This window comes from Arvicola amphibius, chromosome 7 (genome assembly GCF_903992535.2).
Source record: "Arvicola amphibius chromosome 7, mArvAmp1.2, whole genome shotgun sequence".
NCBI classification, from domain to species: Eukaryota; Metazoa; Chordata; class Mammalia; order Rodentia; family Cricetidae; genus Arvicola; species Arvicola amphibius.
Genome location: NC_052053.1, coordinates 110,871,151 through 110,884,699, shown reverse-complemented (window position 1 = coordinate 110,884,699; position 13,549 = coordinate 110,871,151). Strand labels below are relative to the sequence as shown.

General features: G+C 37.0%; 1 protein-coding gene across 1 annotated transcript in view; it reads right to left on the bottom strand.

The window, feature by feature from the left end:
* Mdga2 (MAM domain containing glycosylphosphatidylinositol anchor 2) overlaps nucleotides 1-13,549 on the bottom strand; it is a 702,900-nt gene that overhangs the window by 379,298 nt on the left and 310,053 nt on the right. The window contains exon 2 of the mRNA XM_038337153.1: nucleotides 8,525-8,664. Within this exon, the coding sequence (XP_038193081.1) occupies nucleotides 8,525-8,664 (140 nt within the window). The remainder of the gene's footprint in view (nucleotides 1-8,524; nucleotides 8,665-13,549) is intronic.

Here is a 13,549-nt window from a genome sequence, read left to right as displayed (position 1 = left end):
TATGTTTTAAGACTCATATTGTTTTGGTTTTGGTTTTAAACACAATATAAACTAATTCGTAATAATTTGCTCAAAGCTTGCATTGTGTCTTTTTTGCATGCAATAACTAGAGTAAAATGTATTTTCCATACTGCTGCAGTGGTTCTTCTTTTAAAAAAATGCATTACATGAGTATCATTTTTAATTCTTCTGTGTGTGTGTGTGTGTGTGTGTGTGTGTGATGTGCTTGTGTGTGTGTGTGTGTGTGTGTGTGATGTGCTTGTGTGTGTGTGTGTGTGTGTGTGATGTGCTTGTGATGATAGGCTCATGTTGGAATGTTACTGCTTCCATACTTGAGTAGGCATATAGAATCAGAACACAGACTTAGCTTCTTGCCTTTTGTCTTATTTGAGACAGTCACTTGATGTCTCTTTGCAGGTTAGCCGGCCTGAGAGTGTTTGGGGATTTACCTGTCTTGATGATTCCCTGCAATTACAGACATAAGCACCGCTTCTGGCTTTATGTGGATGCTGGGGATCCAAACATAGGATTCACACTTGGGAGAAAAAAATATTTTATATAATGAGCCATCTCCCCAGCATCTATTCTGAATGTAGATTTCTACAGCAACTATGTCAACTCTATAAACAAAAATCCCAAAGAGAGCCTTTAATCCCAGCACTCAGAAGGCAAAGGTAGGTGGATCTCTGAGTTTGAGGCCAGTCTGGTCTACAAGAGCTAGTTCCAGGACAGGCTCTAGAAACTACAGGGAAACCCTGTCTTGAAAAAAACCAAAAAAAAAAAAAAAAAAAATCCCAAAGAGAAAAAGAGTATGCACTATACCCTAAGTTTAAAATTTATTAATGCTAAGCAAATATCATTGTCATATTCCTAAATTTCTTATCAGATGAATAGGTTTTTGTCCTTTAAAATGTCAATAATTCCATGGTTTTAGTCTGAAAGTTTCAATTAAAATAAATTCTATTGTTTAGTGAACTAGTAATTATATGCAATTATGGAATACAATGTAATTTAATATATACATATACTATACAAGAACAAAATCAACATAGTCAGCATTTCTTAGTTTCAGAATGTTTAAAATGGAGTTTTGTTGGAGGAGGTGGCTTGTTCATCCCGGCTGCCCAGAACCAAAATAATCACACAGAAACTATATTAATTAAACCACTGCTTGGCCCATTAGCTCTATCTTCTTTTGGTTAACTCTTTTTTTTTTTTTTTTTTTTTTTTTTTTTTTTTTTTTTTCTCATGGTTTATTTTTTTTATATTTAAAAATTTCCATCTCCTTCCCTCCTCCTCCCTCCTCCCTCCCCGCCTTCTCCCCCTTCCCCTCCACCCATACCTCCCCTCCCTCCCTCTCAAGGCCAAGGAGCCATCAGGGTTCCCCACTCTATGCTAAGACCAAGGTCCTCCCAACTACCCCCAAGTCCAGGAAGGTGATCGACCAAGCTGAGAAGGCTCCCACAGAGCCCGTCCATAACTCTTACATTTTAATCTAACCCATCACCATTAATCTGTGTATCACCAAGAGGCCGTGGCCTACCAGCAATTTTCAACATTTCTATCTCTGGTGGCGGAGGCTCCATGGCATCCCCTGATTCCACCTTCTTCCTCCCAACATCCAGTTCTGTCTTCCCAGCCTTCCTAAATTCTGCCTTATCAAAAGGCCACAGCAGCTTTTTTATTCATGAACTAATAAAGGAAACACACAGACAAAAAGACCTCTCACACCAGTGTTTTATAGTTATTTTGAAATAATTAATAAGTGACTCAAAAATAAAGTCACTGTACAGTGTTAAAAAATACTAGAATTGTGCCTCCTATCTTACCGTTCTTGGATACCCACTACCCAATTCCTAATCTATTAACTCTTCCTTGCCAATGCTCTCCTAACACACTGCTAACAGTAAGGTAGATGAATACAGAAGTTATAGAAATCAGCACGGAGGTTCCTAAAACAGTGACAATAGAGGTTTAATATGATGCAACCTTCTCACTCATATGAAAGAAAATGAAGTCAACATGATGAAGAGATGCCTTCATACTCACACTTGCTGCATTGCTAGTCACAATCTCCAGGAAGTCGAATCAAATGAGGGATTCATAACCAATGAATATAATCTGCATGCACAAGTGAATGCTACTTAGTCATAAATGCGACTGAAATCCTGTCATGTGTGGCAACATGGGTGAAATTAAAAGGAAATAAGAAAGAGATAGAAAAACAAATATGGAATCCCTTTCTAATAGGGTTAATCATTTAAATTAATCATCAGGTTTCCCTTTTCTGAGATCATATTAGCAAGGTGATCGCAAGTACATTACAGATCTTACAGGTAGCTCCATGAGGTATGTCCATAATGAATAAGAATAATAAAATACTATCCAGTCAAGTAAGGTCATTTAGACTCCCCAAGGTTAAAAGTTATGCAAGAAACGGAATAGGAGAAATCTGAATATTTGAAAATATGGGAACTAGTGTGGAAAGAATGTGGGGTTGACAGTCTGGTGGCCATCTTGCTTCTGCCCCCAGCATAGTGTGGTGCTGGTCTCACCATCTTTTTAAAAGCATTTTTCCAAAATCTTGTGAAATATAGAGAAGTTAATAGGATAATCAAAACTGCATTGTCTTTCTAACAGAATATAATCAAATGCACACATCTTTAATAAATTATACTTACAGGAAATAAGATTGTCCTTAGAGAAGGACAGTTGCTTCATTAAGTGAAATTCACAAAAAAGGTGCAAAAATCAATGAAGAATGAATATTTATGTATCAATATCAACATACTTCTGATATTCAGCCATTAAGTGAATGAATATACTAATATTAATACATCTAAAGACAAGAGGTGTCAGTCAAAACAGGAAATGATCATCTTGTTAACAGAAAATCAAGCTTCTTTAACTAATTGTCCTTGGGAGGATTTTGTCTTAGATTCAGATCTATACTTCTCAGCCCTTGGCAGATGAGAGAGCCTCAGGTGCCTCCACTGACAAGCCTTGCTCCTAGTATCATTTATTTGGTTTCTGAGCTGGCTTTCCAGAAGCATAATCCTGTTTTGGAAAAACCATGCCCAATTCAATGCCATTTCAAATTTTGGAATCATGTTTTGATTGTAATTTTCCTTTACTTTACCCTGCTTGCTCAGATGATGCGTGGAACAGTCTGCTACGTCTAGATTTGGACTTCTCATCATGAATACCAAACTTGATTTTTGGATTGTTTGTATGCATATTTCCTTTTATGAGATTTGGAAAAATCAACTCAATCCTTAATCTGTTCACTTGTATCAATCAAACCAGGATTAGGGGCCTAAAAAATCCAGTTTAGAACATATTGTGCCCTCTTTAGCAGGAAGAATTCTTATTTGTGAAGAGCAGTGTGTGGAAACAAGGTACCAAGTGTAGGTGGTACTCTTTTCACTGGCTGGCAGGGCTAGCAGAAGCTCAGTTTGCATACCAATTCATTCTTTTAGCCCGCTCTCTTCTCCAATCTACCTTCAGATTAAGTAATTTTCAACCTTAAATTTTACTGGTTTTAAGCTGAGAATTTTAATTTTTGATATTATTATTTAATTGTGTGTGCATATCAGCATAGCAACCTCAGAGATCAGAGTAGGCATCAGTTTTTTCTTTAGTGATTTTTGTTGATTTTATTGGGCTAAACATTTTTCTCTGATCTCTCCCTGCCTCTCCCCTCCCATTCAACTCTCTACCATGGTCCCCATGCTCCCAATTTACTCAGGATATCTTGTCTTTTTCTACCTTCCATGTAGATTAGATCCATGTATGTCTCTCTTAAGCCTCATTGTTGTCTAGGTTCTCTAGGATTGTGATTTGTAGGCTGGTTTTCTTTGCTTCATGTTTAAAAGCCACTTATGAGTGAGTACATATGATAATTGTCTTTCTGGATCTGGGTTACCTAACTCAATATGATGTTTTCTAGCACCATCAATTTGCCAGCAAATTTCAAGATGTCATTATTTTTCTCTGCTGTGTAGTACAGCAAAGGACATGGTAAACAAGACAAAACAATGGCCTACAGAATGGGAAAAGATCTTCACCAACCCCACATCAGACAGAGGACTGATCTCCAAAATATACAAAGAACTCAAAAAAAAAATTCTCATCAAAAGAACAAATAACCAAATAAAAAAATGTAGTACAGACCTGAACAGAGAACTCTCAACAGAGGAATCGAAAATGGATGAAAGACACTTAAAGAAATGTTCAGCATTCTTAGTCATCAGAAATGCAAATCAAAACAATTCTGAGATTCCATCTTATGCCTGTAGTAATAGCCAAGATCAAAAACACTGATCAAAGAAAGACAACTTATGCTGGAGATGTTGTGAGGTAAAAGGAACACTCTTGCATTGTTGGTTGAAGTGCAAGCTGGTACAGCCCCTTTGGATATCTGTATGGCGATTTCTCAGAAAATTAGGAAACAACCTTTCTCAAGACCCACCAATACTACTTTTGGGTATATATCCAAAGGATGCTCATCAGTACTCAAAGGACATGTGCTCAGTTATGTTCATAGCAGCATTGATTGTCACAGCCATATCCTGAAAACAACCTAAATGCCCCTCGACCAAAAAATGGAAAAGAAAAAATGTGGTACATTTACCGAATGGAGTACAGGCAATTTTGAGTTACCTGATGTGTGTACTGGGAACTGAGCTTGAATTCTGTGTCAGAGTACCAGGTGCTCTTAATATCTGAGCTATCTATTCAGCTCCTAAACTGGACATTTTTAAAAAAATAAAATCAGAATGGTTTCTGCTTTACATATTCAGTTCTAAGTGATCTATAGTAGGCATTAGAGACTAGAAGTAAATAGAGTCACTTCTTCGGAGAACATTAAGCATGCATTATGAATCCACTGAGAGTCATTCATGTAGAAATATATAGGCCCAAGACATGTTGATTTGGCTATTTTTTTTTGTAAGTTAGGCTAGGCAGTTGCTTTCCCTTATTTGAGCTAGTAAGCTGAAGAAATTTAAGCAAATGCAACAGAAGGCATAAACTCTGTATCAGCTGAAATCCACTCTTCTGCATCGTAATAGTTTCCTAGCAAGGCTTATTGTGATTGTGAGGAGTAAAGATTTCATGTAAATGAAAGACTGTTGTGTGGATTGTGGGCAGTGTGTACATAAATATCAAAACATCATAAAGCCTGAATCTTCTAATTCTGCTCCATTCTCTGATATTGATTTTTCTCTTTCTGAATGAAAACCAGTCTTCCATTTCCTCTATATAGTTTACACAGTGAATTATGTATTTGTAGCCTGATGTTATCAGTGGATATCCAGTTTATTCCTGATACTTTGCAAATTAGCAATGGACACTTATGATGCTCATGTTTAATGTTGAATTGTAGTACAATAGAAAGATGCTGCAAGTATTTAAGACTATCAAAGTCACATTTATTATACTCCAATAGGTATGGATATACATGATTCTAACTGCAGTTCTCAGATACAATAGATTCAAAGAACTCTTCAAATGCTCAGTGCACAGAGATAAATAGCACATGTTTAAACAGATGGAAGTTAGCATTTTTAAATATATAGTGTCTGTTCTTGAGTATGTACTTGTGAGTGCCAGAGCCCCTATAGGTCAGAAGAAGGTGTCAGATCCTCAGAGACTGGAGTTAGAGGCAGGTGTAAGCCATTTGAAATAGAAGCTGAGAACTGAGCTCAAGTCCTCTGCAAGATTAGTATACACTTTTAGTTTATGAAGTCATCCTAACAAGGCAAAAGTTAGCCTTCCAAAAGCAATCTGCTAAGCAATGTGCTTAAAATATTGAACAATTACCCCCCAAAATATGTGCTAGTGATATGTGCCCACTCAGTAAAATTTTAGGATCCTGTATCCTTTATCATTATGATGGTTAGTCTCTGTCAATGTGACACAAAATAGAGTCATCTTAGAGGAAAAAATGCCTAAATTATACTAGCCTGTAGGCAAGTGTATGAAATATTTTATTATTAATAATTGATGTGGAAGGGCCTAGCCAAAGTGGACAGTGCTACCATTCGGCAGGTGAACCTGGGTTGTATAAAATTCCAGAAGAGCAGGTAAAGAAAAAAGGGGCAACAAGCAGTTGCCCCATGACTTCTTTAGTTTCTGTCTGAGGAAAGGCTGTGATCAGGGTGTGTAAGACCGATAAGCCTTATCCTCCATAGGTTGCTTTAGGCCATAGTGCTTATCACGGAAAAGAAAAAAAAAAAAAACTAAGAGAATTCTCTACAACAGAACATATTCTAAGACAGGAAGTATCAAAAGTGTATTACATCAACTTGTATGTTCATAATATGTTATCACCAACTCTGAACACCATGCTGCAAAGGGAATTTTGTGACAACCTGATAATGTGTTCATAAAGAGTGTGAATCTTATTAAATCTTATAATTAATTAATAATTTGTGGGAGGTGTATGTGAGGTTGTCTGAAGACAACCTGAGGGATTTGCTTCTATCCTTCCATCCTGTAGGACATGGTAATGAAATGGGTCCTCAGGCCAAGCAGAAGACACATTTACCCACTAAGACATTGCTGGGGCGGGGGCCACTTAAAATCATTTATGTATAGCTTGGATTGAATAATGTACCCTCAAAGAACTTTGAAATCATAACTCAAAGAAGCTCTCACAATCAAAATGAAGCTACTTATGTCAAACCATAATCAAGAACAGATGAAATAATGCTGACAGAAAAGTTATTAAGGAAGTCATAATGTAAGACTAAGAAGTACTCACAAAAGGCCATGAAGAGCAATTACCCTGCACAAAGGGCATCGCAACCTTTGGACAAACACCAAACAACTAGAGATTTCCAGCTACAGTTGACAAACAACTGTCAGTTTAATCTTAACCTGATGTCATCCTTTGCTACAATAATCATCTATATATCGTGCTCATCATTTCACCTTTAAACATTAGACCTGGCTATATTATCTTTGAATATAACCAAAGTTACTACTGAACAAATGGTCCCACTGCAGTGCTTAGATATCTTCAGATAAACATCATTCTTCATTCTCAAAATTTCTTGAGTTACTATTTGTGTTAACTCTAAATGTGTTTTTGAAGTAGGCGATGAAATTATCTCCCTGAACTCAATTTTTCTATGCATTCTAAAAACACTAGTCTCATATCTCATTTTATATCTAGCACTGTTCTTTGCCTGTTCTCTTGTGGAATCATTGTTTAGATCATGTTCAACGATTTTTAGTCAGATTTAATGGAATTTAATTTTATTAAGCTAACTTCTATTCTTTAATTCATATTCTGTTAATAGGAAATATAATTACTCATAATTTTTTTATTTAAAAAAACCTTTAGGCATTGTTTTTGGTTACTTTTACACTTTTAGGCTTAACCAACAAGATTAATTTAAAAAATACAGTTTATCACCTCAGTCATCACTATGGTCCTGTGAACCTGCGAACCTATCCATCTATCCTGTTTAATCTAATCATCTGTCTTCAAATGAGCCTACCTATCCAGTGTCTCATCCTGTAACAGATTTAGCTGTGTGTGTTCGTGTGGTAGAATCAAGGGTTCCTTAAGTTAAGAGCGGCAGAAGCGAATGACAACAAAGAAGTGGGAAATTCATAACTCCCCCATTTCTTTATTTCATTCTCTTCTGTGTCTTGTGTTAGCTAGACTTCTTGTCATTACAGCAAAGCACTTAAGATATATAACTTTTTCTATTCAATCAACTTATTTTCTTTACCATGCTTAAATATTTGTGTGAACTCTCAAGTTGTCAGATTAACTTTATGAAAATAAGAATTGTTAATGAGTAAAAACACTTGAATATTATGTATACAAATTTCATGTTTGCATAATTGTATATTCTACATACATTATCTTAATGTCTTTTGGTTTTGAATGCTCTTTCTTTGCATGTTATTTGTAATTTTAGTACCTTTTAAATTTCTTAAATGCTTCCTTTGGTAATCATTTAAGAAGTGTGCAGCTAATTATATGAGAGTCCAAATGCATTTAATACCTGTAATTGTTTATTTAAAACATTTGTGCATGTTTTTATATAATGGCTAAGATTAAGAAAAGTACATGTGAAGCCTTGTATCACATTTTTCAAAACAAAGCTCCTCAGGTACGATGATGTCATCATGAAGTCAGGTTTTCCACATTTCAAAATAGATTCATCGCCATATGAATTGTTATCTTACTGAGCCATTTTTGTAGCTGTCTTTTTCACGCCTTTCTTGGGAGTGCATTCTAAATTTCTCACAATAGAAAACCCAAAATTTCTTGTTTCTTCTTATGCTCTTGCACTCTTGATCAATATTTAGAAATGATCACACCTATCTTTCATTCTATTATTTACATTTGAGTGGCAAATAAAGACACAGACACAACCCGCATCCCCCAACAATACACCCAGCCACACAAATACATAAATTCTAGCTTTAATTGTGTAAAGTGTGAACTTTCAAATTCCAAGAGGAGTCAGTGTCTTCTTCAACATCACAGCTCAGGACTCACCTGTGGACGTGGATGTCCTGTAACCAGACAGGTCAACTCTAGAGTTTCCCCTTCCCGGATAGTGTAGACCCTTTCAGAGTAGCGCTCCTCCTCAATATTACAGGCCAATCCTGAGTGCACAATCCGAACTGTCGGGGGAGCTGTGGAAGCAGGAAGAAAAGACACAAGATACATGAAAACTTAAGTAAATCATCTTCACACGAAATATCCAATTGTAAGAGTAATTCTCATTAGATCCTACGATAGCCAGAACCATTAGCCTAACACTTCAAACATTCTCAAGGGATTTGAGATTTTCTTGGTAAAACTTTTCAAATTTATCTAATAGTCACTACAACATTCTGAAAATTACAACGAGGAACAAAGCAGTGGGAGAAAATTGATGCATCCTGAAATGATGTCACTACATGCCAAGTTGATTATTAAAATGTAGGAAGGCCCCTTCATTTCTGAAACAAAACTTGAAAAATATAAGTAATGATTTACCTGAAATCACACAAAAGGAAGATGACATATACAAGAGAACAAGAGATTCAAACTAAAGACTTAGACATAAGTCAATTCATCTTAACGTCCTGTGGTGCACAAAAGGACCTAAGGGATATTCATGCTTAGAGACAGCATATCCACTCAGTTAACAGCATCTACAGATCCCTGAATTATTACAAACAAAATGTGGTCTTTGGGTGAAGATACTGTAGATGACAGCAAATTATTGATGACGTGGTCTAAATTTTGATTAAAGAATAATTTAACACTCACGGAGTTGCCTAAATTCCTATTTTCCCATGCAATAGTGGGGAAATATTAAAGTGCCTTAAGAGACTTACAGTCCTCAAAGGATGAGATATCCTTAGCTAATCATACATGCTGTCTGAGATCAAATATGTACTGACAGCTAGGAACTTTGGAACAGAGGTCATCTCCATTTTTGGACATATCATTTTTGCATGTAATACATTTGGAGATAAAAGATAAAATTATCTTAACTGAAGGAAAATGGGAAGATTGCCTACACATATAGTGGGCAGCAATCACAGACTATTCTGACAAGACTATCTATTCTAAACAGCATTGCCCTTAATAGAAGCTATCAATTTCCAAAAAAGAATGCTAGAATGTTTGATTTTTTTTAAAAAATGTCATAAAAAGATCACTAGTCCTATATTTCTTGAGAATGATGTTGGTGGTTCTAAGAAGAGGAAAAAGACTGTACTCAATTTGTGAAAAGTTCTCTACTGGGAAATCATGTTTTAAAGGGAAAATCATTTCTAATATGTAATGTTTTGACATATATCACTTGGATTCTTAGGCCACTCACGGAGATGAATAACTAAAAGGGTGTGCTTTTCATCTTTCTAAATTTTAGTGGAAATAAAAATAGATAAGTCCATGAGATGGAAAAAATAAAAGCGAGAACCAAAATACAAAAAAACAAACAAAAAAAATCAACATTCTGTGCATATAAGCCTGGCATTCAAAGACACTAAGACAAGATCTCCTGAGTAAATTGGGTTCATGGCGATCTTGGGGAAGGGTTGAAGATGGGAGGGGAGAGACCAGGAGGGGAGCAGAGAAAAATGTAGAGCTCAATAAAAATTATTAAAAAATAAGCATATAAGTAAGAAAAAAATCAAATTTCTCCCTACTATTCATCATGAGAAGCTACAAAGCTGGCTGGGAATAAAAGCCATTTCTAGAAGGTTTCCTGCAATGTTCCAGCTGAGTAATTCTTGCCCCTAGTGCTTGCTATGAATACCTTTCCTTAGTACACAGAATGACCTGACATATGGCAAAATAACTGTAAGACTTTACATTTTAATCCCCATTAATGTGATTGTAATGGTACTACTACTCAGACTACATTATAGAAATACTTCTCTAGGTCTTATAAATATTTTTATACTAAGTGAAAATATTCTGAGAGATAAATGTTCTTTGTCTTTTTAAAGAAACCAAACAATGGGACTAGAGATGTGGCTTAAGATTTGGGAGCACTCACTGGTTGCCCTTTCAGAGTACCTGGGTTCAGTTCCAGGTGCTCACATGATAGTTCACAATCATCTGTCATTCCAGTTCCAGGGTTTCTGAGACCTCTTTTGGCTTCTTCAGGCACTAGATACTCAAATTGTGCACATACATACGCACATGCAAAACACCCACACATATCAAAAAAAAATTTAATCAAGTAACCATGCATGACCTGAAACAGTAATAATATCAATAGACATGCTAACTCAGAAGGGAAAATCTAGACAAAGTGGTAAAAATCTCACACTAAATACAGAAAAACCTCACTAAGTGGACTTATCAGTGTGTGTGTGTGTGTGTGTGTGTGTGTGTGTGTGTGTGTGTGTGTGTGATAGAGAGAGAGAGAGAGAGAGAGAGAGAGAGAGAGAGAGAGAGAGAGAGAGAGAGACAATAGTCATTAAAAGGAGGCCACCAATTTGAAAGAGAGCAAGATTTTGGGAGTGGTTGGAAGGAGAAGAGGGAAGAGGATAAGTGACGCAATTATATTTTATTTTATTTTATTTTATTTTATTTTTTCTTCTCATACAAAGCATTTGGCTTGTGGTTCTTTTTTTCCAGTTTATTTATTTTTTATTAAAAATTGCCATCTCCTCCCCTCCTCCTCCCCCTTCCCTCCCCTCCCCTCCACCCACACCCCCACTCCCTCCCTCTTGAGGCCAAACAGCCATCAGGGTTCTCTACACTATGTTGAGTCCAAGGTCCTCCCAACTCCCCCCAGGTCCAGGAAGGTGAGCATCCAAATTGACAATGCTCACACAGAATTATATTTTAATTAAATAATAACCCCCAAAGTAACCAAACACTTTACTGGTTTTAAAAAATAATAGTATTTTTATGAATCAAATGTCTGTTTGGACTATAGAATTACTTGGTTCAAGTTCCCAATTTTGCCTGGCGATCGTGTCTACTTCCAATATCCAGGAGGATTACTATATCTTTTTTTGGGAGTTCACCTTCTTATTATCTTCTCAAGGATCCCAAATTTATAGGCTCGATGTCCTTTAATTATGGCTAGAAACCGATTATGAGTGAGTACATGAGGAGCAGAAGGAGAGAGAACATGAGAAAGAAAGTCAGGACCGTGAGGGAACCTCCAGCTGGCGACAGATGGGGAAGGTGACTGAGCCCCACATTGGAGCACTGGACTGAGCTCCCAAGGTCCTGATGAGGAGCAGAAGGAGCGAGAACATGAGGGAGAAAGTCAGGAACGAGAGGGGTGCATTCACTCATGGAGACAGCGGGACAGAACTAATGGGAGATCACCAACTCCAGTTGGAATGGGACTGATGGATCATGCGACCAAACCCGTCTCTCTGAATGTGGCCAACAGCGGGGGCTGACTGAGAAGCAAAGGACAATGGCTCTGGGCTCTGATTCTTCTGCATGGACGGGCTCTGTGGGAGCCTTCTCAGCTTGGTCAATCACCTTCCTGGACCTGGGGGGAGTTGGGAGGACCTTGGTCTTAGCATAGAGTGGGGAACCCTGATGGCTCCTTGGCCTTGAGAGGGAGGGAGGGGAGGTATGGGTGGAGGGGAGGGGAGGGAAGGGGGAGAAGGAGGGGAGGGAAGGGGGAGGAGGAGGGGAGGGAGGGGGGAGGAGGAGGGAAGGAGATGGAAATTTTTAAATATAAAAAAAATAAACCATGAGGGAAAAAAAAAAAAAGAATTACTTGGTTCAAAACTTCAGCCATTGCTTTGGATTCTGTCTAGATAATGAGACAATTTCTGGGGTCCTGTGACACTGGACACTGCTGATGCTCTGGATGCTCTGGTGTCTCATGCAATGTTTCTCCCAACTTATTTCAGACAGTAATAAAATTTAGAATTCAATTTCGACAACTCTAATCCTGGCAGGTACTTTTTAAGGCATCTGCCTTGTATAATTATATACGTGTAAAGTTAACAGATGCTGAAAAAAACAAAAATAGAAACAATTTAAATGGAAAATATTTTTAGATATTTTTCTTTAAATAAATACCCATGCTAAATTTAGCCTCATAAATGATAGTCCACCTATATTAATACATCTAATTACACAGTTACATGACATTCTTTCTAGACTAATTTGTACTTGCTGTTTTGTTTAAATTTCAAGTAAATGCCCAGTGTTGTTATTTTTAAGATATATCTTTCAAATGCTTCGTTATGCAAATAAGCACCTTTATTTAAACAATTTAAATTATACAGTAGGCAAATCATGACATTTGTAAGGGTTAATTTTCCACCATTTTCTTCTATATTTTAACACATTCTTGGAAAAGGTAATTGTTTTTGCTCTCTCAGCATGAATGCACCACCTATTCTGTAAAACCCACGATGTTCTCCCAAACCTAGTTTTGAGCATATGTTCCTGCTAACCATTAGATAGACTCTCAGTACTGTGGCTGCTTAGGGCAAAGGTCAATATTCTGGATATCTGGGTTAGTTACAGAGAAAACATAGCTGAATGGTTATTAGACTCATCCAAATCAATGCTCTTAATTCCAAGTTAGAAAAAGAAAACGTAAGGACATCAGCTGTCATGTTTGCTGTAGCCTAAATGAGAAAAAGCAAGCAAGGATGCAAGAAAACCAATACCCCTGGTCCTCTGCACTGTTTGTTCTTTGGTCTGTTGAAGCTGTATCTGGAGTCATTACATTGGGAGTCTTCATAATTCCCAAAGTAGTTTAGACTAAACTAATAAGTAAGAAGTACTGTGAAAGTATCCACGAAGTCAATCACCATAACTAGACTAACATCAATGATCTAATGGCTTCAAATGCAACAAAGTGTCTTCCCAGTTCACTGTCCTGTTCCTGACCCTTCCAAGCTCCAGACACCTACAACTGTGAAGACATTGTCTCTTTCTAGAACCTCCCTGCCAGTGATTGAGTATGGAGCTCTGAGATTTGAAGCATGTTTGCTTATGATATTCTCCCATCTAGGATTCCCTGACTGCTCTCTTTAGCCATGTTCATTGTGAATTCTTAGATTAATAAGCACAATTCTTATCTTC